This window comes from Callorhinchus milii, unplaced genomic scaffold (assembly GCF_018977255.1).
Source record: "Callorhinchus milii isolate IMCB2004 unplaced genomic scaffold, IMCB_Cmil_1.0 Scaffold10, whole genome shotgun sequence".
NCBI lineage: Eukaryota > Metazoa > Chordata > Chondrichthyes > Chimaeriformes > Callorhinchidae > Callorhinchus > Callorhinchus milii.
The window spans coordinates 2,697,861-2,724,370 of record NW_024704751.1 but is presented as its reverse complement, the minus strand read 5'-3'; the positions used below and the strand labels follow the sequence as shown (position 1 = coordinate 2,724,370).

General features: G+C 45.4%; 1 protein-coding gene across 8 annotated transcripts in view; it reads left to right on the top strand.

The window, feature by feature from the left end:
* Positions 1 to 26,080, top strand: part of msi2b (musashi RNA-binding protein 2b) — a 217,566-nt gene extending 191,486 nt beyond the window's left edge. For 2 of the 8 annotated variants that reach the window (XM_042338447.1, XM_042338444.1), the window contains exons 12-16: positions 9,595 to 9,771; positions 15,284 to 15,355; positions 18,153 to 18,361; positions 23,529 to 23,607; positions 25,895 to 26,080. In XM_042338447.1, the coding sequence (XP_042194381.1) occupies positions 9,595 to 9,771; positions 15,284 to 15,355; positions 18,153 to 18,361; positions 23,529 to 23,570 (500 nt within the window). In that variant the 3' untranslated portion in view covers positions 23,571 to 23,607; positions 25,895 to 26,080. The remainder of the gene's footprint in view (positions 1 to 9,594; positions 9,772 to 15,283; positions 15,356 to 18,152; positions 18,362 to 23,528; positions 23,608 to 25,894) is intronic. The other 6 variants (XM_042338451.1, XM_042338449.1, XM_042338448.1 and 3 more) reach the window with 5 other exon arrangements.
* Positions 26,081 to 26,510: the final 430 nt, after the last annotated feature.

The window sequence follows — 26,510 nt, the reverse complement described above, 5'->3', positions numbered from 1 at the left end:
CTGGGGGTGGGGCGGGAGAATTTATACATCTTAGGCTTATCCTTGCGTTGATAAAAGTGCCCTATCATCATCATCATGCCTTGTAATATTTGTGCCTTGAAGAACCAGGAAAACATTTAAAGCTTCCTTGGTTGGTATACCATCCGATACAATTACATCGCGCCTTTCAGACATCTGCTTGGCACTGAAAAGGGTGAGGTACGGAAACGCTTTGATCTGAGCCTTGGAGTCGGTCTCATTTGAAGAGTTAGCATTAGGGTCAAAGGGGAGAGAAGATTGCGTGGCTGCTGATGTGGTGGCCGGTGATCGCGAGGATCATTATTAATTATATACCTCTCATGTGCCTTGTAAGTGCGATGTGATCTAACTTCAAAACAAATGTAATGTTGACATCTAGTGGCAATACATTGGCATTGCACCTCGTAATTCATCCAATGTGGACACCTCTGACTGAACCTTCTATTGTGTGAATGAACGAATGAATGAACGAACGAATGAATGAATGAATGAGAAAGGGTGTGGTCCATTGGAATTCTCCACATCCGAAATGAACGGGAAATGTTTTGGTCTATTAGATGACTACATCTGGATGGTGATTGCCTGCGTTGGCTTGCCATCGTATACAGGCGGCATCTCCAGTTTAACAGGCAACGTGTTAATCTTGGGAGTCCTGTAGCTCAGTGGTTAAATGTGTTCACTCAATCCACGACTGTTTTTGGGGCACTGCTGTGCACAATTGGCTGCCACCGGTTTGCCCATCAAATATGCAGTCAAATCATTTTATGATGAGGTGCCGCTCTGCAGGTTTCAGTCGGCCACTCGTTATATTGAGTCGAGTGGTTAGATAGCGTATTCAAGTGAAGGCCAGGCACGCAGCCGGTAAGCCATCAAACCTGCAGTTGGGTTCCAGCCCACCACCGCGCTTATAACCTTCTCTCCCCTTCCCCTCGCTGCTCATTGCTGAACGATTGAACAGCAACTGACATTTGTGTAACGTCAGGAGGACGTCCCGAGGCCTGAAGCATCGGGGAGATGCGGGCACAACGTCACGTCAACGCCGCTTCACAACAAACCGCGACATTGATCAGGACAGCAGTAGGGGCAGCATCTCTAACTCTCCGCAACCCTCCCTGTGTTGAAGTGACTGACTGGCCATCCTGTGACCGCAGGAAGCCAGGTCGCAAGGTACCTACCCCGGTACCTGCCACTCTGTGACCACCGCTGTTTCCAATCTACCGCATCAACAGCTCATCCTTTAAACCCCCTCTCGTTAGGTAACACCCAGTGTGGAAACAGGGCAGCTTTGTGGAGGCAGCTGTCTATGTTTTTTTTAACATATCATTAGCTGCTAAAGAGCGCAAATGCAGTAGGACAGCCCTGGAAACACAGTCTGTCTACAGCCCTATGGTTTTCCAAACACTGAAAGTTTGACAAATCATCTCTCCTGCAAACAATTAGGAATGGTTATGCGCTCGAGAAATGGGGCGATATCAACCATGAATTATTTAATAAGAATCTTTAATCTTTAATGAAAGAAAACATGTACCCAGGCGCTAAATCAGAAAACATTTTCTTATCTCGGAGACAATAATTTTTTTTAATTAATGTGGCTTGCATTTGCAATTATACATTATTAGAGAGAAAATGAACTAATTACTGCCATTCTGTGCTTGTGAAGCGCTATCTTAAAGATGGCATTACTTCTGTTGAGTTATTTTCTTTAAATAATATAAGATACCACAACCCTCCACAAAGCTAGATGTTTAATTCTCTCGATATTAAAACTGAATTGAAGAGTTTTCCACAATTCAGCATCATCTTCCATGTTATTATTGTTATATGTATTCGACAGTGCCTTTGGTCACCTCCCCTATCTTTAATTTTTAACGCAAATAGTATTGCAGGCCAAGACAGGGTAGAATTTCGGGCCTCGAAGGCCAAGATTATTTTATATACAAAACACGTTAGACGCTTTGGGGAAATGCTTTAAAGAATTCTAGCAACCTTGAGGGTAAATTTTCTCAATCCCTGACCCAGTTGGGGATTGGTAAAGTAGGAGTGATCATGGAATCTAATGCTCTGTATTCCCCCCTTTTTTCAGGGAGAAATAATGAAATAATTTCAGGAGGCTACTGAACTCAGGACTGATCGTAACTGCACGCGAGATAGAGAGGCCAGAACTCCAGGGCAGGCAACAGAACTATCTGAGTCGAGCCTCAGTTAAATGTTCCGTTAAACGTTCAGAGAGTCAGGACAGAAATGGAAGGAGAGACAAGAGGAGCAAAGGCTTGAGAGATGAAGAGGATAAGGGCCTGAAATTGACCTTTGCAGGTGTGCAGCGGAGGAAGAGGGAAAGGAGCGGAAACTTTAAAAAAAAATACAAATCAAAGACGGGGGCCAGGAGAGAGTGAGAAGCAACAGGAGAGAGTGAGAAGCAACAGGAGAGAGTGAGAAGCAACAGGAGAGAGTGAGAAGCAACAGGAGAGAGTGAGAAGCAACAGGCTGACTGATAGCAATAAAGAGCAGCCAAGTAACAGGGAGAGAGCGAGACCTGGAGGTAAGAACGGGGGGAGAAAAAAGTAGAAGTATCAAAATTCTGAGATTAATAGTCGATGGGGTGAGAGAAGCCAGGAGCGTGACGGGAGCTGCAAAATTCTTGAAAGAGGGAAAACTGTTTCAGGAAAGGCGAACGGCAGCAGGTCAGTGTGTGCAAACAAGCAGCTGGTGCCTGCGTGAATAATGCATGGTTAGGAAATCTGTGGTTGCTGTGTTGGATGGCGGTCTCAGTGGCAATCTGGACAGCAATAGTACAGTCGCAGGCTGGAAGAGGGAGAGAGAGTGGAAACAGCGCTGGCGAGGCAAACAAACAGCCCAGGGAGCACACACTCAGTGCTCACGGCGAACAGAATGGAGACAATAATAATAATTATCCTTGCATTTGATACAGCTCCTTATCACGCTCGTTGAGGCGTCTCAAAGCACTTCACAGAATATGCTGTAAAAGTGGAGTGACTGGTATATTTTGTGAGTGAAATTGATTATTTTTGAATATCTGACCATTCAAACCAATATTCGCTAAAAAAAACACGTACAGTCAGTCAATCGCACCACTTTACAGTATATCTCCTGAAGCTCTTTGAGATATCTCGGCATCTGGATTGTATCAAATGCAAGAATTATTATTGTTATAACATATGCTTAGGTAGAAATCTGCTCCGATTCTGGATACTGTGAAACAGGAAGGATATTGTAGCATTGGAGACAAAGCAGTGTAGATTTACAAGGATTTTACGAGGGTTGAGCGGGTTTAGCTATCATTAAAGACGGGACAGGTTGGAGCTTTCCTCTATAGTTGAGGCAATTGAGAGGGATATAGAGATGTCGATGAAAGGATTCAGTAAATATGGTGGACGTTGATAAGCTGTTTCCACTTGTTGGTGAGTCAAAAGAGGGGCATAAATAAAAGAGGGGTAGTGGTAAATTTAGAGTTCAAGAGGAACTTCTTCACGTAAAGGGCGGTGAGAAATGTGGAAATCGCTGCTGGAAGCTGTGGTTGAAGCAAAAAAGCATCAACGTGTTTAAGAAAAATCTTGATGCTTTTACATGAGGGAGAAGGGAATCGGGAGTGGGGGGAATATCGCAGTGGAGTGGGGGTAGAGAGTCATGTGGAATCTGAACACCGTAATGGTCTAGTTACAACAATAATAATCCTTAATATAGCACCTTATCACATCTTTGAGACGTCTCAAAGCGCTTCACAGAATATAGTGTAAAGTGAATTGACTGTATGTTTTGTGAGTGAAACACGGCAGCCAATTGTGGACAGTAGCGTCCAAAAAAATTTAATATTGAAGGGATTATTACCCCCAGTAAAGCGATCCACCAATCAACTAATCAACTAATCCTACATACTGCTAGGTAAACCGAGGCGCTTGGAGTAAGGAAACGTGCCTAACGTTTCGTCCTGCCCGGGAATCGACGCTAGACCCTCTAGTTAGGCTGAAAGAGCTGTGTCCGTGCAGCAACACTCAATGTAACTCTACACAACTCTGTGTAAAATAAGTTAATTGGTCTCGATGGCACCCTGCCTTTGTTTACCCTGGCACCTGGATGGTTTAATAAGAGCCGAGTATCTTTTAAACAGTTCCTTCTATTAAAAAAATAACAGAGGGCACCAGGGCTCTGTGTGAAACACGCTGCGAAGCTTTGGAACTCTGGCCGTTTAATCAGACGGGCCCCGCATTAATAGAAGCGACTGTGAGCGGGGAGACGGAGAATCGGTTTCCATAGCGACCGAGATTATCTCATTTGGTTCACAGATGAGTATTGACTACCCAATTAGAGAGGGCTAAAAATAATGCCAGCATTTGTAGCAGATCAGTCATTAATATTAATGAAAGAGCTGTCAAAACTGTTGTAAACATTTGATGTAAATTCAGTTAGCCATGGCAGGGCTTCCAGAGGGTTCATTACAGAATAGAAAATAAATAATACTGAGTCGAGTCCAGCAGATTCCATCCATTTCCTCACCTCCGCCGAGTGTCTGCACCTCAGGCCAGGTGGTGTCTGTCTCATAAGCCTTTACTCATTGGCAGCGACCTGTATAAAACTTCCTTACTGGCCTGCAAATAGTAGGGTGGTGCTAGCTGAACAAGCAGGAAGCTTTGCCAGACAGTGCTCTCGATGGCAAGCTAAGTTAGCAGCTCCCCCAAGACTAGACTCTGGGGTTCCCAAGTCTTGGCTCTTACCAACGTGTGCCCAGTACTTCCCTAGAGAGGTAATCAGCTTGCGTCCCTCCGAGAAGAGCGAGAGAGTGAGAGAGTACACGTTCCATTCCAGAACGCAGGGAAATTTCTACTTGTAGAATTCCACGTATGTGGAACTCTCAGTCTGGTTTGGATACTCTTTAAGCATTGTGCGTGGTTTCTGCATTTGTGTCAGACACCTGGCTAGTCAAAAAAACAAACTACACTTCAGTAAAAATCCTGTGAAGTGCTTTGAGATGTTTTGACTGCTCTTTTTCAAATGTAAGAATTGTTATTGTAATTATTATTAATATTGTCTCCAACTGTACTGGGTAATCTGATAATCTGAGGCCTGACTGCTTTCGTTCGCAGTTTCTGAGCCCAAAGCAGGTGTTTTGTTTGGGTGAAAAGTTCTTTTTTAAGGTCAATTCTTTGAAGTTGGTGCATTGTCTATAGATGAGAGGTCGTGACTTCAAGCCCCACATCAGCGCTGGAGCTCACAGCATCGTTCATCCTTTGGATGAGACGTTAAACCAAGACCTGTCTTCCTTGACTCTAGAGAAAGAGTGGAGAGAGTTGTAGCTTATACTTGATAAGACTGTAGACAGGCTGCTCTCTCCTGGGCTCTGTCACCGCCAGCTCTCAGCTGCTTTCAGATCAACAACAGTGGAATTAAGTTCTCTTTTTTGAATAGCACCAAGGGATCCCTAACGCTCACCTAAAGGACAGACAGGCGGACGGGACTTTGGTTTAAGATTTCAGCCGAAGGCTGGCACCTCAGTCCGTGCGGCTATCACTCTCTCCCTACAGTGAGTTCAGTGCGTGAGATCATATCCTGAATTGGGGCTCGAACCCACAACCGTGCGACCCGGTGGCAATTTTCAGTCAACGTCTTACTGTCGTCTGTACCCCGCTTCCTAATTCTGTTCTCTACAGTTAAACCACCTTAACACAGAGCCACTGACACCCAGAGAAGGTGGGTAAGAGTTGTTCAGACTACAAAGCGATCCCACTTAGCAATTCAAACAGATCAGATTTGTCAGCAGTGGAGACAGGCAAAGAAATGCAAGCCTCTCCCTCAAATAAACCTTTTTTTTGCCAGAGACAACGTTCAAGGAACAATACAAAGAATAGAGAGCTGTAACGTTCACCTAAGTAGTGACAAAACAAGCAGGATAGAGACTTGAGGAGGTTTGAGCAAAAACATCAGCTGCCTAACAAAAGACAAAATAGAAAAGATAGATAAAAAGTTAAAAAAAAAGGCTTTAAAATACAACTCAGACGCTGGGGGAGACAGAAAAGACACAGTTGGATTTGCTGATATAATTCTGCGTTTGGATCTTGTCAAAGCACTGTGTAGGTTGTCTCATATTGTGGTCTCCCTGCTACTAACAGACTCCCACGCACCTCCATGTGTCCAAATATTTGCCTTTTTGTTCCACGCATACACAAAAAAAAGATGTAAAGAGAAGTCTCTTCTCTTCCCTTGAAAGCACTTAAGGCAGCTGCTACATTTACATCCTCATTCTCTGCTGCCTGACTTACTCGACAGCCCGACACAATAGCAGTCAGTATTCGGGGGGCCCAGTAATGCTCTCTTTCAGATGCGCCTGGCGTGCGCTGAGGGGAGGTTGGTGCAGGTTTCATTTTCGGTATCAAACGATGCTTCGAGGCTGAAACCAAAGCCGAGGTGGTGGGGGGGGGCCGTTTGGGGGGGTGAGGGGACGGAATGACGAGCTGGACTCCATGGCTCGGGGACCCTGACATTTGTTTGTTGTTGTTAAGGATCTAATTAGAGATGTGAAGGAGCCTGAACAGCTTCTCGCTCACCTAATTAGTGGAAAATGCACGAAAAATACTTTCGTGAAGCCGTTTAAACCACTAAAATAAGACACGGATTAAAAACCTCGGAGCCTTTGAGAATGATTGAAGAAGCGCTGGCTGCTCCTTTGTAATGAGACCCGTGTTTGTGTGAGCGCACGTGTGTGTGAGTCTGTGTGTGTGTGAGTGTGAGTGAGTGTGTATGTGAGTGTGGGGTTGGAGAGAGAACCAGGGACCCTTTATTTGAGTCCACTATCCCCCATTAATAGCCAGCACTGACTCAGCAAATCAGCAGCATGTACATCAGGAGGTGGTTACATCTGCTGCATAATGACGTAACTGCTGTGTACGCCACTGTGGTGAGCAGTCCCACCTGGGTCTGATTTAATAATAATAATAATAATCCTTGCATTTGTTGCCGCTCCTTCTCACATCGTCGGGACTTCTCGAAGCTCTTCCTACACTGGATTTACTGTAAAGTGGAGTGACTGTGTCTTTCGTGAGCGAAACGTGTTCACTCTCATTTTCGTAGCATTTCAGAGCGTCCAGTGCTTTAAACGCAGCCTTCGCTCTGAAGCCGGGTTTTGTGTGAGGATGGCAGAGAAACAGCTTCAAAGTTGAAACCAAAGATAACAATTTGCCAAATTCTAGAGCCCTTCAAGTGCCGTGTAAATCGAGTCAGTCTATTCAGACCCAGGTGGAATGTTTCACCTGACTGAGTCAGTCGCCCATACGGTATTTAATCCATTTCTTCAGGTCTTGAAACTACCGGAAAAAATAGCCTTCGATCTTTTGTTGGTTGTAGAAGTAGCCCTCTCCTTGTTATGTCCTGGAGGTGGTGTCGCATTTCATGAGTAACGGGCCAGGAATTTTATTAGTGATGGGACCACTTAATTGAATTAAACAGTAGCTTTTTTCTCTCTCTCTCTCTCTCTCTCTCTCCCAGTGGAAATCGCATCACTTTCCAGCCAAGAACCCCATAATGTGTTGAACGAACTGCCTCTTCCCCATCGTTGCTGCAACTTTCCTGTTGCAACTTTTACCTTAAGACTTCAGCTGCAATGCCCCCCTTCTATCTACCCCTCCGTCTCCCTTCCCCGCTAACTCTTCGACCGGGCTTACGGTCACGTCTCCCTTTCGCCCTCCCTCATTCGGCTTCTGATCCTGACCTTGTGAACAAAAACAACTTACATTTATATAGCTCCCCTCATGCAGCTGAGCACCCCAGAGGTTGTGAAGCCCTCTGAGAGGTTATCCTGGGTGAAGGGCGCTATATAAATGCAAGTGGCCGTCTATTCTATTTATTTTTACTCCATAACCCCTGCAAATGGGCATCAGTTTCAGAGCAAACCATTGTTTGGCTGTTAGTGGGTGAATATGGGCTACGTGTGCAGTCGATCGAAGAGGATGTTTCTGACGGGATGGCTGAAGTTTCCCTTTAAGAGATCTCTGTGAAGAATTGGGACTCGAGAGTGTTGAGTGTGTTGATCTGTGAAACATTTTGAGCGTTAGAAAGCCTTTAGGGACCAGTGTCTCAATGAAACTAGATGGATGGTGGGGGGGGTGTCGAGAGTAGGGGCTGACAGCTGGACGACATGACTGATCTTTGTCCGACTGAATTGTAGCTGTTTCCAATGGCAATCGGTCTCACTCACTTCCTGCCCTGAGCTCATCCACCATCACACCCTTTCCTCTGGGTAACAATACAATGTCGGTCTCAAAACCTCAAACTCCCCAGCCATGCCTGCTGCATTTCTGCCGTATCGAGACTTTTCCACACCCAGCAACACAGCTCGCCTACGAAATAAACACTCGCCACACTTTGCAGTACACCCCGTAAAGCGCTTTGAGACGTCCTCCCAACGTGCGACAAGCACCATGGGTTGGTTGTTCTTACCACGTACGACCCCTGACTATTTCCGTGTGCTGGATCCAGAAAGGATTTTTCTTTAGTTTCGGGAAAGCATCGGAGAGAAATGTACTGTAGTCGCCTAAATCTGGTCCTGCACATCGCCGGATACACTTAACCATCGAAGGGTTTTTACGTTCCTGTCCATAGAGGGTAAACAACAATAACAGCAACTTGCGTCTCCTCTGGAAATCACTTCACTGTCGAGGTTGCACCTAACATGACCTTTGGGTTGGCACTCAGAGCACTGATGGGCAGGGTCCTCAGCCTGACAGATCATTAGGGTTTACAGGTATTAAAACGCAATGGGAGGAAGCCAGCAGGAGCTCCCTCACTGCCCACTTCAGGCAGGGAGCTCTGTATTGTCGCTTTGCTCTCCTCGGTATTGCAAATGCGAGAAGAATTGGGGTAAAGTGAAGATTACAGGCAAACAGCCAGGGTTGACAGGAGAAAGCAATTGTATATGGATTTATACCAGGTAAAAGGTAAAGGATGGGGATGGTGGTGGGGGGATAGTGTGTTGCGGTCACAAGACGGCAACAAAACAACAGGAATGCATTCTATAGATGGTCTTTGCCTCTTTATGAGCTGCTTCGCTCTACTCCTGGCGTCAAACTCTCCTCTGGGTCTCTTATGTACTTTGCTTAAAACTGGTATGATGTACGTGTGACATAATATAACTCTACCTTCGATGGCTGATGTTTGAGAAAGGGTTTGAGCTCCCTGGTAAATGCAGCACTGAGCCGCACAGGTACCAGGTTTGAGTCCCCAGTCTGCGCTGAGGTGTGTCAGCGTGGGGGGGGGGAGGGAAGGGGGCCTCACCACTGACTTCACTGCCCTGTGACTGTGGAGGGAAGAGAATCTCTCCAGCGCCCCTGTGCAGGTGAGGACTGGGTGGCACATCGTGTGCAATGCCATTCACTATCGAGTGGATAACGGCCACACGCTGGCTGTCAGCTCAGGATAACACATGGGCAGCTGTGTAACTGTAACTGAGTCAGGAGCGGATGGTAGAGGAATAAAAACCGGGGGAAAGGAAAGAGATTTTTTTAAATTATATATTGTATACATACACACTGTGACCAATGTTTACAATGATAGAGTCCCTGTATCTCGCAGGGTTCCCCGATTATGGTTTTTATTCTTCACCCGGTGATCAACGGGCTTCCGTGTCGTTTGCCGACTATGGGTCAATGGGACTGCGGGCAGCTCAGATGCTTCGCAGTGAGCATGCTCCTCAAGCGAGCAGTCCTTCCCTGCACCACCTTTCCAGTCCGGATCAGTTTAAGAACCCAGGTTTGTACACAAATTCCTTTCCTCGGGGAAGGGGGTGGGGGTCAACTGTTTTAATAATACTGTATATTATGTGTATCGATATACAGACTTTAAAGAAAATACTTTCTAAGAGCGAGTCTGCATGCCATTCTCATTCACTCGAAAGGCTGTCCACGGTTATCTTTTCCACAAGAGTGCTGGCGCGTTTCAATAATAATAATGATAATAATCCTAGCATTCGATTTTGCGCCTTATCGCATATTTCGAGACATCTCAAAACGCTTCACAGGATATACTGTCAAGTGAATTGGCTGTATATATGTGGGAGATGCCCTGAAAGAAAACTTTTTTTTTTAAAAAAGGGAGTAAATTTGGGTTTAATTATGTGTAAATGTGAATTGTCTTAAAGTGAGTCCCAGGCACTCACTCCTGCCTCTCCGTCTTGCATTCTTCTGAAAAACATATAAACCTGTGGATGGATCCTTGACTAGCAGAAATGTCAGTCTAAGAACGATTTGAGGAGTACATTATACAGTGTGGACTCATTCCTCTGTGTTACTTGTATTATTTGGGGATCCTTCTGTAATTTGGTGCTGCTCCTTTGTTAAGGTTTCCTCTTTTCCATATAACATTCACACAGAGAGTTGTTAGGACACCCAAGGGGTAAAATTCCAAATGGGTTTAGATTTGCATTTTTATTCTACATTGCATTTCAGAGGCTCCAGAAATTGGCAAACGCTTCGATATAGCCTTGAATTTGAAGCTATTCTTCAGCAAGAACTTTTAAGGAGAATGGCTTCAAAGCTAAGGCTAAGCTACCCCAAATTCTAGACACCCTAAAGTGTGACATAAATGTGGAGGGAGTCGATCTATAGAGTCGGATGCAAATATTACCTTAGGAAAGCTTGACCAAAAGGGTTGTTGAAACAGAATCCCGAGAGGCCTTTCAAAGGGAATTGGACAGACATACGTAAAGGAAAAATATACCAGGGTGAGGGTGAAAATAGCTGAGGAAATGGGAGTAAACAGATAGCTCTTACAGAGAGCTGGGATAGGGATTCTGGTGTGGGAAATGGAAACTGTCCTGAGGTTTGGGGGCTGGGGTGGGGGGTTAGGTGGGGAGCCTTTCTGAGTTAATGATCGAGCATAGTGAAGTTTGAGAGCGTAAGCTGAGGTGTTAATAGCAACAAAGGCAGACTGACTTAGTCATCATTTCATAATGCGTACGTTCCATTTAATTACACGACAAGTCGAGTTGAACTGCATCATAATGGATAAGTGTATCTTGTGACTAAAGCTCCCCTTCTCATATCTGGTTGGTTTGCCTGTTGGAAGTTAAAGATCCCATGGGGCTACTCCAAGACGGAAGGGAGTTTTTCCCGGTGTCCTGGCCAACAATTCCTTCAGATTAATTTGTGCAACCTTGCTGCCTGCAAATCGGCCGTCACGTTTGCCTACAAATATACACAAACGTACACTTTGATGAGATCTCTGACTAAATCGTACCTCAGCACAGCATTTGCCTTTTCAGCTGCTTGGGAATGAGTGACCGGCGGAGGCTGTGACCGGCTTGTGTTACCTTTGCCTGATCCCCAGTAAATGCAATCAGATCGCTGAGTCCACTCTGTAGCCTATGGTTTTTAAGAGCCGGTACCCAACTGTACAGTCCTGCAAATGTACAGAGCAGCCTCCTGTGTGTGTCTTAACCTGTTTACACTTACTTTCAGTCTAAGGCCCTGTAGGAGGACTGCTTGAATATTACTCTATCTCTCTTTCTATCCCCTGGAAAACACCACGGAGTAAACATCCGTGCTATGGTATCAATGGGCTTAATTAAATGCACCTAAAAGAAGGTAGCAGTTGTTCAGTTGCGGTGACACATCTCCCAGGTTTTCAATTCCTGTCCTATTCCTGAAAAAAGACCCAATAAGGTAACAAATGGGGATTTTATTTTTCCCCCAGGTCATCATGGTACCAGAGTGGGAGGGGAGAAGGGAAGACATCATTGGGTAGCAACCAAGTCCCCCCCCCCACACGCACACACACCATTCCCCAGCACAGGGCCAAATTATTACGTCCTCCCTGCCAATCCCAGTAACTCAGCCCAAGTTGAGACCAGAGAGGGCACCTACCCCACCCTTGCTGCCCAGAACCAGTCCAGATGCTCCGTTCACCCACCAAATTTCGCCCACAAAACATTCAAGTCAATTCACTTCACGGTGTATTCTGTGATGCGCTTTTGAGATGTCTCGGCGATATGATAAGGTGCTAAATCAAACGCAAGGATTACTATTATTAATATTATTCACCCTTTGAGCCATGGGAAGCACTTGGGAAGTCACTGAGGGTGTCCCAATTGCCAAAGCATTAATGTCCCAATAGATCCATCTCGAATCTGTTCTGTTAAGTCACCTCAACGCACGATTTCACAGCAGACCCAGGCAGCTGGGGCACTCTGACACAGGTACAATGTGGTCACGTGTCTATTATTTTCACAAGTGCCGGCTCTTAAAACGAATGACTGGGAACGAAGCCCTAAAGTACTCGCAGATCGGATTCGGTTATCGCTCTGTTAATGAGATACTTTGTTCACAGACAGATGGAGACATCGGCATAACAGCTCCCCGAGCTCCCATTGCGGCTCGTGTAAGCAAACAAAAGGAACTTAATTAGAAGCGATGGTTACAAGTGCAGAGGCTGTCCACTGCGCTCTCTGCAGCCCCCTGCCCACATCTTACCGTGCAGTATTCCAGAGAGTCACACACACACACGTACACACAGCCCAGGTTAAGCTGGATGTATACGTAGCAAAAGGCCATTAAAAGAGCACATTACAGTCTTTGTAAGGCAGACTGAAGGTGACTGACACTTAAAGTTGAATTGATGTTTATTTGAAGATTTTAGTCTTTTGTTATTGTTGTAAAACAAAGTCTTTAAACGTGGATTTACCAGCCTGGCTCAGTCGGCAGCACTCTCGTCTCGATCTGACTCTGAGTCAGAAGTTGGTGGGTTCAGGCCTCAGATTGAGACTTGAGCTCACAGTCTAGGCTGATGCTCCAGTGTGGGGCGGGGGGGTGGGGAGTGATGTGTGTTTTCGGGAGTGCGGTAAGGCATTAAACCGAGGTCCTGACTGCCTGATCAGGTGGACGTTAGCGTTCCCTTGACATGATTTGGAAAGAGAAGGGAGCTTCCCCCCCCCTACCCCCGGTGTCTTGGCCGACATTCCCCAAGATAAACATGATCATTCATCTCACGTCTGTTTGTGAGGATCTTGCTGGCACAAATAGATATTGTGTTTGCTGACGTAAAACAGTCACGACACTCTATAATAATTAGGTCTGAGGCGTTTGGAGATGTTTTGGCGAGTTATGGCACTATAAAAATCCAAATTCTTTCTTATTACCAATTTCCCACACTGCCTGTGATAGTCTAGTTGTGCTTATTACTGAAGTTGATTTATTTGAAAGGTGGTGAGCGAAGGGTGGGGTGGTAACAAATAAGCTGCTGAACAGTCTTGCCATGAACTCCAAGCATATTCTTGTCAGACTCTAGTTATCATCATTAATTAACTGGTTCATATTTCTGATACTTTCGTAGATTAACATTCACAGTGCATTTTTTAAAAAAATAATTTTAATTAAATGCATCTGTTATTCCTGTCGGGCCTGATATTTATAGGGGTGACTATATAAATTTTACAACGATATTTCTGGATGTTGGTGATCTACAGGGGCAGCTTTCACCTACTCAGAGGCATTAAGGTTGAGAGAGAATTGACGTGCCTGTGTTCCCTGCACTGGACACTGTGGGACATGTTGGGCCTCAAAACACAAAGGAGTCAGAGTAGGGCTAAACTGGATTATTTACATATCGCAGCAGTTAAGGGGGAAGCGAGAGATGCAGTCCACTGGAATGGTTTAACAAGGAGGAAGCTGGGTGTTGCAGTGAGGTAGGGGAATGAGGTAGAGCTTCATAGAGTGTTATTTTCTTCCCCGCACCCTTTCCCCTCATCGCAATGTGCCCCGCAAACCTGAGGGTTGACATTGCCATCGGTGTCCTCTGCAAAGATGATCCCCTAGTGTTAGGGGAGTAGGCTTAAGAGCAATGATTAGACAAGTTCGGGCTCCTCGGTCTTGAAAAGAAGCTTCTCGGGAGGGAAATGTACGACCCAAAACAAGACTTTCAGATTTGCCAAGGCAGCAGGTTCAGGGCAGTGAAGGGCGGTTTGAGGGCAGACGCCAGGAAGTATTTCTTTACCCAGAGGGTAGTTAACAACTGGAACAGGTTTCCAGGAAGGGATGCTGAGGACAGGACACTGGATTCATTTAAAAACAGCGCAGGTGGGATGACGGTAGGATGGGTATTTGGGAAGGGTGATATCAAACAGACTGAAGGACCTTCTACATCCAAAGCGATCTTGTGATAACCCCGTGTTTTGCTGGCACAGTCGGTACTCTTCACACTGCGGTTTAGCTGGGAACATGATAATTCATCCCCGAGTTACGAGAGCAAAACTTCACAATGTCGGAGCAGGGTTGATTGAGGCTGCTCCAAGGTTAGGTTGTGTATCAACGTAAAGCATTAATATAAACACTTGGCAACAGCGGGACAACTGAGAGACCGACTACCGTATTGGGCTGTGGGCGGTTCAGTCGAGGTGTCTGGAGGGGGAGGGGTACCAGGCGGGTGCCAAGCTGACGATAACTCATACAACCAGAAGCTGGCGAGTGCTTCCTGCAAGGGAATCTTAACTGGCAGGTGTCACCAGCTTTCACATAAGCTCCTCTCTGCACAGTCAGGAGCTTAGCTTTAATACAATGCAATTTACATTTATATTACGTCTTTCACGTCGGGAGGACGTCTCAAAGTCATCTTTTGATGACTTTCCCGACTGAGTAGGAACAGAGTGTGTCCAACAGTAACCTTAAAGCAACTCAGATTCTCAGAGCAGTGCAGAATACGGTGACATCTGGGAGGGAGAATGGGGTAAGGGTGGGGGGGGGTTGGGGGTTTGCTGTTGTATTTGTGGTGAGATTTGGGAGGGGGGGAGTTGAGGAGATTCGGGGGAGGGGGCTAGTATAGAGGAGAAATAACCCACGGGTGCAAATGCACAAATCGACTTGATGAAAGTTTGTGTATTTTATTTTTTTTGTAAGGAAGTACAATTGTTTTTATAAAAAAAAGTCCCCAAAACGCACAATCAGTCAGCTCATCAGTGAGCCTCGTGTAGGTGAGGGGAGCGGGAAAAGTGGATGGAAGCTCGTGTGGAGTGTAGACACCCGGACTGGCCAGTTGGGTCGGTTTCCGTTCCATATGACTTTGTGTAACAATTGCATGGGGTGGCTCTTAATAAGGCAACCAGGGCCCTTTAAATGAACACTGTACATGTCATAGTGAGGGAAGGGTGGGGGAGAGTAAATTGTGACAGGTAGAACAGTCAAACCTGTCCTAATGGTCACCTCGATTAAACAGTCACCTCTCTTAAGCAGCCAATTCTTCTCCAAACCAACAGATTTCTAATTTAATTAAATAGGATCCGCACCTGGAATAAACAGCCACCTGCTATCGTGGCCACAGCCACTGGTAAAAATGACAGGTAAGCAATGTAAGTAAAAGTGAAAAGCTACATCGAGATTACCTGCCTCCTCCCCGAAGCACAGTCACACCTTTTCTAACCATCCCCCCACCCCTCCCCTGAGCTTGGTTTAGGGGTTTAGCTCTACAGTATTTGCTACTCGATCCCCAGCCACCTTTCCCTGAAACAACCACTTGGATTCAGGTGACTGTTTAACGCAGGTTTCACTGTAATGTAGCAGGAATCCACATTTATCTCTTGTACAATGCTTGGACAGTTCCCGGTTCTAACCCAGCCCCAGTGCCCGATTGAATTCAATTCACCCTCAAATATTTTCCAGCTCCTGAATATTTATTCAGACCCATTAGAAAAAGCCTTGAGATGCCAGATACCTGAATATCAAGCAAACACTCCTCGCTCTCCCTCCCCTCCCTACCTCCTTCAGTTTCTTGAGAGAAAGGCCTTGATGTAAATTCACAGCCCCGATATAATGATAGAGTGAATCAATTCTCTCACTCTCTTGCCCACAACCGCAGTCCAAAAGTACTGTCTCGCAGAATCACAGAACCATAGAAGGTGACCGCAAGTGTTGTCAGGCGGCTCTCTGAACCAGCTTTTTGTCCAGTTGCATTTGTAACCTCAGACCTAGAGCATCTCATTCAAGTGCCCAATGCTTCCTATGACTGGCCTAGACAGTGAGTGTTGGGAAGGAAGCTCTTTGACAACAGTGGGCAGTGCACATCACAGCTGAATAGTTAAACCCAGAATCTAGCCCCATTACAATATCTACTGGATATTTATGCATTCCCCCTCCTCCCCGGCTGGCCAATGGTGGTGGGGGCCAATTGTATCAGCCCAATTTGCCACCTTCTCAACTTAGATCAGTAAAGTGCAGGTACTGAGCTATTGACCCAGTTAAGCCGTTGAAAGACTATGATAACCTGAATGTTAGTGGCAGAAGACCAAAGGCCATGTTTAGATGGTCCTCCTGACCTTAAACCTAGGGTAGCTTTGAATTGAGGTGCCCAAAGGAGATCTATAAACTCAGGCTTGGGGCAGATTTAGAACCTCTGATGCTTCTGCAAGTTGGTCAGTCCAAAAACACTTCTTTTTTTATTGGGTGAGTGGGGGAGTCAGGGATAGGTTGTTAAATGGCTTGTGGTACTTTAACACAACTTGTGTTTCGGTGACTCCGTGTTCTGGAGCTGGAATTGACCTTCGGCTGCTACTGCTAGAGTTAGGGAATCGTTCGGGGGTGTGGGGGGGGTGGAGAGGAAATGAGGGAGAGCCTCAGGTCCCCTGAATATAAATGTTATGCTCAGATGAGTGGATTTTTGCACGCCAACCCTAATGCTGACTTTGAGAAATCTAAATGGCATTATGTTTGCATAGGAGAGCGGTGCTGTTAGTCTCAGAAGTGTGGCAAGGGCAGGAAGCCCCCCCGCCTTCCCCAAGCCCCCCCCCCCACCAACAACCCCACCATTGTTTGTCCGTTGAGAATAATTACCTCTAAACGTAGCAAGTTTCTGCTCAGGCTTTTCACGGGACCGTTCAGTGAGCCGTGAAGCTAAGTAACCGAGAGCAAACATTCTGAATTCTGACAAGTAATGGGTTTCTGCAGGTTTCTGAACTAAATCTCTACGTAATCTTGAACGTAGATCTTCAGCTGTTCCCTCCAACATGACTGTGCTTTCCCCCCATTCTCAGTAGACTATTCCTATGATGGTGGAATAAGGTGAATTCCCAGTCATTGCCCTCACCACGCCTCTGCACCTCACGACACCCGCCAGCAGAGCAGTTCATTGGACCAGAAGGGGGAAGAACGTAGCTTTTGGTGAAGATGTAGATTTGTGAAACTCTATGAACGTTTGAACATTTGGCTTGAATAACCTGTTCCTTGTCAGAATTTTCAAAGTAGCGCCATTTGTGTGGGGGACGCGTTGGGGGAAACGTGTCATTTTTTGGGGGTCACTGAGATAAAGGAAAATTTGGGCGTCCCAAGATGGGAAATCTGAACCCTTTTGAGCATCTCTAATTCCCGTGTATTTTGGTATTCAGTTCTAATGCAGTGTTACTGAGGACATTGTATCCAATGTACATCAAACCAGTTATTAACTTGCACAGTATTTGGGGGCTAGAAAGAAAATGACCTTTCCACCCCCACCAGGCCCCCCACCCAGCCACCCACCCCACCCGTCTTCTACTCTGCCACCCTCTCCCATAGCAATAGGTTTTGGCCAATTCTGCCCTGTTCACCAAATCCCATGCAAAGAAAAGTCAGATCAAATTACTAGTTTGTCCATTGCACCAAGATGGAAGGGAAAAAAACGAACCGCAGTGCTAGAGGGATTCAACCCAGCCCTGATATGCAATGACATGTATCCTCAGAAGCCCCCAGATTGCTCTAGAGCTGTTGACTCCTATACACTGGATGTTATTCACCCCTAGCTGAAAATATTAACATGCTCTGTCGTAGAACTCTAGTTCCTTTGTAGTTTGCATGGGATGTGAATGCTGTCTCAACGTGCCCAGATCTAGAAACTGTTATTTCTGCATGAGCATCAAATCTGATGTCAGAACTCTGTGACGGATGGTGAAAACGAGCACCTAGAATCTCTGGTTGACATAGTGTGTTGAATGACTGTTATGAGGCTCGAAGCTTCTTAGTGGTAGTATGGGCTGACCATCATGAGTACTGCTGTTGTCTTTTATCGCATGGCCTTGGATTGAGTGTTAGAAATTGGGCCTTAGGCTGTTTTAGTGTTTGGCTTGTTTTTGTGCATGCTAGGCTCCGGCCTCATACCCAGCTTTATTCTCTGCACACCAGTCCTGAATAGCTACACTGCTCAACCGAATTTTGGGGGACCTGCTTCCCCGGCAGGCACCAACCCAGCCAGGCCTGGTGGATTCCCCGGGGCCAACAGCCCAGGTCCAGTGGCTGATATCTACGGTACAGCCAGCCAGGACTCCGGCGTCGGGAACTACATGAGTGCCACCAGCCCTCAGCCAGGCTCTGGCTTTGGACACAGCATTGGGGTAAGTGAGCTTTAAGTCTCTCTAGCATTCTCTCTCTCTTTCTCTCTCTCTCTCTCTCTCTCTTTGTCTCTCCTTCTCTGCCTATGTCTAATACAAGCATTTGGTTTGAAACTAAATATTACAGTTATAACTGAAAGAACAAAAGACAGTGTCAATCCTAACCTCTGACCGAGCCTACCACAGTAACTATTTTACAAGTGTACCTCTATAACACCCGCCATTGTGGGCTGGCTGGAATGTGGTCCGAGCTACTATATATTGGTAGCAAACCTGCAAATTAAAATTGTACCGTTTTAAAGTCTCTTTATTAAAACAAATATGCAAACACGAACACAAAATGGTAGCAACACTTTGGACTTAAGTCCAAAAGTGGAAAAATATATGTCTATATTTGTCTCCTTGGTTGAGAGCAATAATATAAACAGTGGGCGTCCCAGTAAATGTCCGACTGCAGCATATCCCAAGTTAGTTAAACCAACCCTTGTACCAAATGCTAACCAACCCCCCCACCCAACCAACCCCCCACTCCCCACCCACTCACTCCCCACCCAGCCTCACCCACTCACTCTCCCACCCACCCACCCAATCCCACCCACTCACCTGTCACTCCCGACCCAATCCAACCCACTCACTCTCCCACCCACTCACTCTCTCCTCCAACCCCACCCGCTCCCCCAACCCCACCCGCTCCCCCAACCCCAACCGCTCCCCCAACCCCACCCGCTCAGCCCCAAACCCCATCCATTCCCCGCCCACTCGCATTGGCCTGTTTGCTGCTCGCTAACCCGCCTCCCCCACGAGGCCCAGGAATGAACTCACGCTGTATCGTGCGGGAGCCTTTCGATAATTGGTAGCAAGGTCAGAGGTCAGGTTGGTTTCATCTGGAGTGTGTTATCTGTGTCTCCTGACGTACCCGGTCAGCTAAACGTCTTGTTTTGTGTTTTTTTTTATAAAAAAAGAGAGAAACAACAACAACAAAAAGTTAATTTGAAAGGAATATTTTCTTTTGCGCTATGGAAAAAACAAAGTTTAAAAAGTATATATTTTAATGTGTGTGGATTTTAAAATTTCCATTACGTACTTTTGTCCTCACCATCTATTGATCCATTTAACAGTAATAATTTTCATATCCAAGGAACAGGCATCCTGTACAGGTATATAACAGAAACTCCGAGATACAGTTAGGTCACATCATCCTATTGTGGGTGAATCACAATGTCACACTCCAGAAGGTTCAGTAACTCTAATAATTAATACTGAATGTTTGTTGTTTAACTTGCGTTTTATTTGACTAAATGCATGATAAACCGTGCCTTGCTTAAAGAGAGCAACGCCAAAATATTTCTGTCCGGAAACTGAGGCCCAAAGCTGGGGATTTCAGACATGTTACATGCCACGGGATGGGATTACACACGTTACATATAACAGGATGGGATGTCAGAACTGTTACTTGCAAGAGGACACTGGAGAGGAGAGGGGGCTTATGTATTACAAAAGGACCTGAAGTGTTTTATATGTTATGTGATCAGGATACTGTCTGTCTGACTCATGTATGAACATACATGAAAGGGAATTGGGAATGACACAGTAATTGAGGGTCATCATTTAAGGAACGGAAGCTCTAATTATAAACTGAGTTTTTCTTTAAACTTGTAGGATAGACAGAAGTGACAGAAGGAGAGACAGTACAGTGAATGAGAGGCTATCATGGGGCCCCAAACATTTAACAGCTGAAAGATCCAATGAAACAGACTGAAAGATTATCTTAAATCCACTTCAGAACCCTCACTCACGCTTTGCACTCTGGGCTTGACACTTCCAAAGCCCTCAGGTTGGTGCTTTATTTACCCTTAAGTGCAGTCAGTCAGCAGCAAAGTTGTAGCTGTGGAAAGTGCACATGTGCCCAATTAAGCTAAATCATGTCTTTCATTATGAAATTAAAAACAGTTCTCATTGATAAACCTTCAGATAAAGTGCTCAGTCAAAAGGATATTTTGAGTCTATTCCATGTCACATTTAAATCAGGGAGACGTGGAATCTTAAACCGGCCACGGACAGAAATGTTTTTGTTGTGTTTTCCTTAACGCTGATTTAATGAATGAAACAATATTGTGTGACGCATGTATGGCTGAAAGATTGCCAAACTGATATTACTAGTGGCCAGTGTTTTGGGTTGGTCTATGGAGGCTGCGAAGTGTCCATTCATTCAGAAATCCCTTTCGCCCCTTCCTCGGTTTTTGTGAAGCGCTTTGAGAAGTCTTGAAGACGTGATAAGGCGCTATATCAAATGCAAGGATTATTATTATTTAACGTGCTCTTCTCCCAGCTCCCTCCTCTTGTCACCCGGTGGAACAGTGGTCCTCACTAGTAGCTCACGGGTACAGATATCTCTGCTCTTTGATTGATTGACCCATTGACCACAGATGCCAGTCACCTTCAAATACTATGGAACTATTTGATCTGGGCAGAGGGTGGGGTTGGCACCACATCGAACCCCATGTGATTACACTCTCACCTCTATGTCCACCATTGGGCAGTGATCAGGAGTGGAAACACTGGCAGATCTTCCCCTCTCTCAGTTGGGTCAGTGAGGCCAATGGCAGCATCCCAACTACAGGCTTGGCTGAGATCACATAACTCAGTAGAGCACAGGGATCAACCCTGGGACACCCACACGGCTCACTGAATAAAATCACTGAGACGTTGTGGGGACGATGGACAGATTCATTCCCCCACATGCGAACATCAATCAAGTCCTGGGCTTCCTGTGATGATTAAAGTCTGGTTTAACAAGTGCTTCCATTACCTCGCTTGCCAAGTCACCAAAGTGCTTCACACGTTTACCAATTTGTAACCCAAACTGATCCTCCCTCTCTCCTCCCACACTCTCCTCCGCACATACACACGCACACACGTACACACACACACTGACCCTGCTCCCAAAATATAATTTAAATACTACAAAAAAGAATGAAACGTGGTTCAAATCTCCTGGGTTTTCAGAGAAGGAATGTGATCTGGAACCTTCAGGCGAAGCTGTACATTTAGTATTTTCTTTATATCCAGCCGACATAGACCAACCAAATGAAGTGCTTTGAAGTTGGAACTTGCCTTAATAACTGTACGTGTTTGTGTCAAAATGCAGTGCTCTTAATACTAGTTGTGTTGGCATGAGCGTATAGTATTCCCGAGGAGAGGTTGTCAGTCCTGGTGAGATAGCATTGCAAAAGTCTTGCATGACACAGTAGTTCCGTGCCTCCTGTCAACTGCCGAGAAATAGAAACAAAATGCTTAATTTATTAGGAAATTAACAGCTAATGTGAGGTTTCAGCTATATCCAATCTGAGCTCTTTTGCCTCGCTTAAAATCTCAAAGCATTTAGGCTCCCAATAGCCACATGTGGTACCAAACCATACCCTGCCCTGCCTCGGGGCAGTGAAGGAGGTGCTACAATTGGGAACAGAGTCTCCAGGCGAGAGAGAGAGGAGAACAGACCATCCAGGTTCCTCCTCCTCTTGTTTGCTGTCTGGTGGCCTTGTTGGAAAGTGCACGGGTGGACAATCAGGTGCCAGAAATTCCTTGCTTTAAAGAAGGAACTTCATTGCTTTCGTTTTTAGCGTTAAAACTTAGAAGAACAATTCCCAAATTTGAGCCTTAATTTGAAAGCTAGTTTTTTTTTCCCAAAAATTATTTTCAAGAATTTGCAGACAATAAATAGTCCCAGCAGAGTGACGTCTCTCACGCTCCTAAGCTTAAAGTCTGTTGTCTCCAAATCTAAGTTCACAATTTTTTAGAAAGGGTTTTGGGGGTAAAAAAAAACAGAGCCTCAAATTCAGTGTTAATTTGGAAGCTTATGGTTATCACTACCCAAAGGGAATCGTGGAAAACCTTGTAAATTAAGACTGAATTTCCTTAAGACCATTTACCAAGATCAAATATTGGTTTGGCTTAAGAAGGCCTTTAGACCCATTTTGATCTTATCTTTCCGAATACCCACCCTATCTGTCTTCCCATCGCAGTTTCCCAAACAACATCGAACATGTTAAATTTGAAGACAATGGCCTTAAACCCAAGAGCATGAGGACCACGAGGGATGAGAACAGGGTTGGGTGTGGTTGTGATGCTCTTCACAGATACCCTAGACTCGCACATAGCCACTTGAGTTAAGTGCTAGATGGATGCTGATGGCTGCCAGCATAAGCTACATTCAGGAGGAGAGGAGAGAAAACTGGAAGGGGGGAAATAAGCCTAGAGGAGAAGATCTCCAACAGAGAACATTTAGTCAGTTTTGGGTCCCTAATCTGTTAGTCAGCCTAACAACCATTTCAGGGCTCTAATTATAGACAAGAGTTGTAAATAGTGCAGAGAGTTCATGCATTCTGGAATTGTGTTGCCCTGGGTGAGCCGTGGCAACGTAAGTTGGAAAACAAGGCATGGACTGTAGATTGACAGCCTCTCCAAACTGCAGTTCAGTGAAAGAACCAGTTGAGAACAGGTCCAACCCAAGCTGTGCCTGTCTGTCAGGAGCCCTGGTACCTGTGAGCTTCTCATTTGGTTTTGCTTTGATTAACCCACAGCGAGGAGTTGTTCCCTATTGTTTTAAAAAGTCAGGTTCAGAACGTTGGTGATCTTCATTTCCATTTAGTAAGTTTCCTTACAAAACAGCTTGTGGCCCAGCTTCCCAAACTGACTGAATTGTATGAGTATAACAAGAGACGAAAGGCTGTTTGTTGAATTCATCTTTCCTTTTAAGTGATGATGGGTGGATTTAAAATAAGGAGCCTAATTATCACGTTCCTCTCTCAATTCAACAACGTTCTTGAATCGAATGAACACGTTAGGTAATAACATTGAGGCAAAAGAATACACATCGAACCATACAGTTCATTCAACCTTAATGCAGTGTCAGCTGAACTAGGTGCTCCAGAGCTTCAGTCAGGAAACTTTCTGGGTATTTTCAAGAGCTGCCAGTTTGGAGGAGAGTGAGGAGGAATGAGTTTAAGAAGCTGCTCCTTACCTGGCATAACTCAGAAATGTGTCCTATCGATCAACCATCACTTTATCCTTTTCATTTTGCAAGCTTATTTTCTTTTCTGAAAACCATAAGTGTTAGCCTTGTGTGACTATGTACTGAGCACTGACGGAGCTAATAACTGTACAATTTTAGGGACCGTTGATTGCGACGGCTTTTACAAACGGATACCATTGAAAGCAAACAGGTGGTTGGTTGCCATCTCACTTTTGAGGTATTATATTATATATTCTCTACCATTTCTTTCCCTCACTTTTCCTAAGGTAGTTAATCTCTGCTCCTGCACACATTGCCATTACTTCCTACATACCCCTTTATACCTTCTTTTATCACTCTTCTGCCACTGAAGCTATTCTTGTAACATGGTTTGGTCAGTTAGCGATCGTTCCCATTTGAAAGGAAAGACCTATGTAATTTGGGGGGAGAGGCCGTAGCAGGGTAGCATGATATCTTTCATTCTGGGACCGAGTTTAGAATCTAACAGAGGGGATACCGAGGACCTGGGTTCGATTCCCAGCAGGGCCAAACACTGGGCAAGTTTCCTTACTCCACACGCCTCTGTTTACCTAGCAGTAAGTAGGATCCTGATTAGTCGATTGGCGGATCGCTTTTTTGGGGTAATAATTCCTTCAAAATAACTAGAAAATAATTTGTTCACTCAATCCACGACTGCTTGCGGACACTGCTGTGCGCAATTAATTGGCTGTCACGTTTTGCCCACAAAATATACAGTCAATTCACTTTACAGTATATTCTGTGAAGCGCTTTGAGAAGTTTCAATGATGTGATAAGGGGCTATATCAAATGCAAGGATTATTATTATAATTTTCCAGGCTTCCCCCCCAACCCCCCTCCCCCAAAAAAGGCCATAATTCAGCACCAATTTCACCTGGATTGGATAGGTTTACTTAGTCCAGATGATAAGTAGGATGGAAAGGGATGAGGAAATGGAGAAGTCTCATTGATACAGTGGAAGGTGCTCTTTTGAGGTTGGGTGTAAAGGCACATGGTTGGGACATAGACAAGTGAGGCTTGACTCTTGCTCTATCCCTGGGATAACCTGACACCCGGGAGTGCTGGATTGTGAGAGGAGTGAATTCTACCATTGTGGGGAGCCCCAAATTAACATTAAACCAGAAATGAGACCAAAACATTTAGATTTGAGTTGATATCTCGAGATTGGTCAGTCCCAGTTGAGTAGTGGTTAGCAAAACTTTTTTGTGATTGCTTGCCTCACTTATTCTCTAAACCTTGAGCTTTCCTTGAATCTCCACTCATTTTCTACTCTCTAGTTTTCCCCTTCTTTTGCTCCGTGTCATTTTCGTTGTATATAAATATGTCCTTTTGCATGACTCTATGTAAGATGGTAAGAAGGTCCTTGATGATGGCTCAATAGGTTCCTGCACTACTTGGTGAGATACTGAGCTGTACAGACCAGGGGTAATTGGTGATGTTTGCTGAATAGCTGAGTAAGAGGTGAAAATATCAGCCTGGTTCCTGCCTAGGGCCCCGTACCCTCAGACAGATGGCCCCATTATACAGGCAAAATATTAGGAGGGAATGGCCTGAAATGCAATCGGAACTTGCGGGGGTGAGCATATTGCTGTGCTGTTGGTGTGCAGTGTAACAATGCAACCTCGTGCCCACGTTATAGCTTCCTGGGCTTTAGCTCGGAAATAGGGGAACCATTGAAGGCCACCAAATGTGCTTTTTCCCTTGCGCACCCCCCCCCCCCCCCCCCCACCCCCAAATCACAGAGGAGGAAAATCACACAGAAAAGCTGGATGCTTATTATGTGTATCTCCTGCCGGGAATCAAACCCAGGTCTCTCGCTTGCGAGGCGAGTGATCTAACCACTGAGCCACAGGACACCACAGGGCTATGGAGGGAACACGGAGGAACAGAAGGGGAGAGTTGAGAAAACTAATGGGAAGCACAAGAAAGGAGTCATACAGTGACTTTTGTCACACAGAGAAGGGAGAGGGAACATGGGGAATCCTTGATAGCTCAGCCTTGAGGTGACGGGCATTCCTAAAGCAGCCATTCTCCTCCCACCCACCCCCCCACACCCCACCCACCACCACCACCACCTCCCCCTCCTAATAGATGTTCAGTGGGGACATCCATCAGAAGAATCAATGTAGTTTATCGATCCAAACCCCCACCAGCACCACCACCACCACCCGCTCTCAGAACCATCAGACATCACACATAGCCACTAATTTCCCACTGGGAGTCATTCGTGAACCGTAACTTCCTTTTCCTGTCTCATGAATCGCTCTGTCATCCTTTCTCTGCTGATTTCTAGACACTATTTACTCTGTTAAACCCCCCACCCTCCCACCCACACACAACCCATCCTCAACCTTCCCCATTAAAGTCATTCAGACAGATGTTTTCCGGTTTGTGAAATGGGTTTGGAAATACAACTTTATTTTGTTTTTGTCTCTCCCTCTCTCTCCCCCTGCTCCCTTCTCCATCTTTCTTGCTCCTCCCGAAAGAGTTTAGCAGGAGCTCCAGGCAAGGCTGGGCGAACGTACTGATGGGGCCCAGATTCAGGTGATGTCAACAAAAATGAGGGGACAAAAACACACACAAACGAGCACTACATCATCATCAGCCAACAGCACAGGAGATGGCAGTCTGTGGGCTGGACTTTTTTTAATAAAAAAAAGAAAAGAAAATTACATCATCTCAGTGGGTCTACTGTATAATAATAATAGTAATAATAATAATAATCTTAGAATAAGGAAAAAAAATGACATTTTAAGTGGCGTCGATAATAATAGCCTATTTTTTTTCTCTCGCTCGTGTCTCTTGATTTATTTTAAAGTTTTATTTGAATCACAGCTTTCTTTCCTGCTGTTCGTGGTTTCTGAGTATATAGTGGCGTTATTCTCTATCTCCTCTGTGTGTGTTTGTGTGTGTGTGTGTGTGTGTGCAGGTTGTGCTGTCTGCGCAATGCACACTTTTGTCGTTGCTTGACTTGTTTCACTGTTTCCCTTTCGAACCCTTTCGACCGAGAAAAATGGGTCCCTTTTACATTTGTGCTTTTAGAACAATACAAAATACAATACGAAATTACATTTGTACAGCGCCTTTCATGTCGGGAGGACG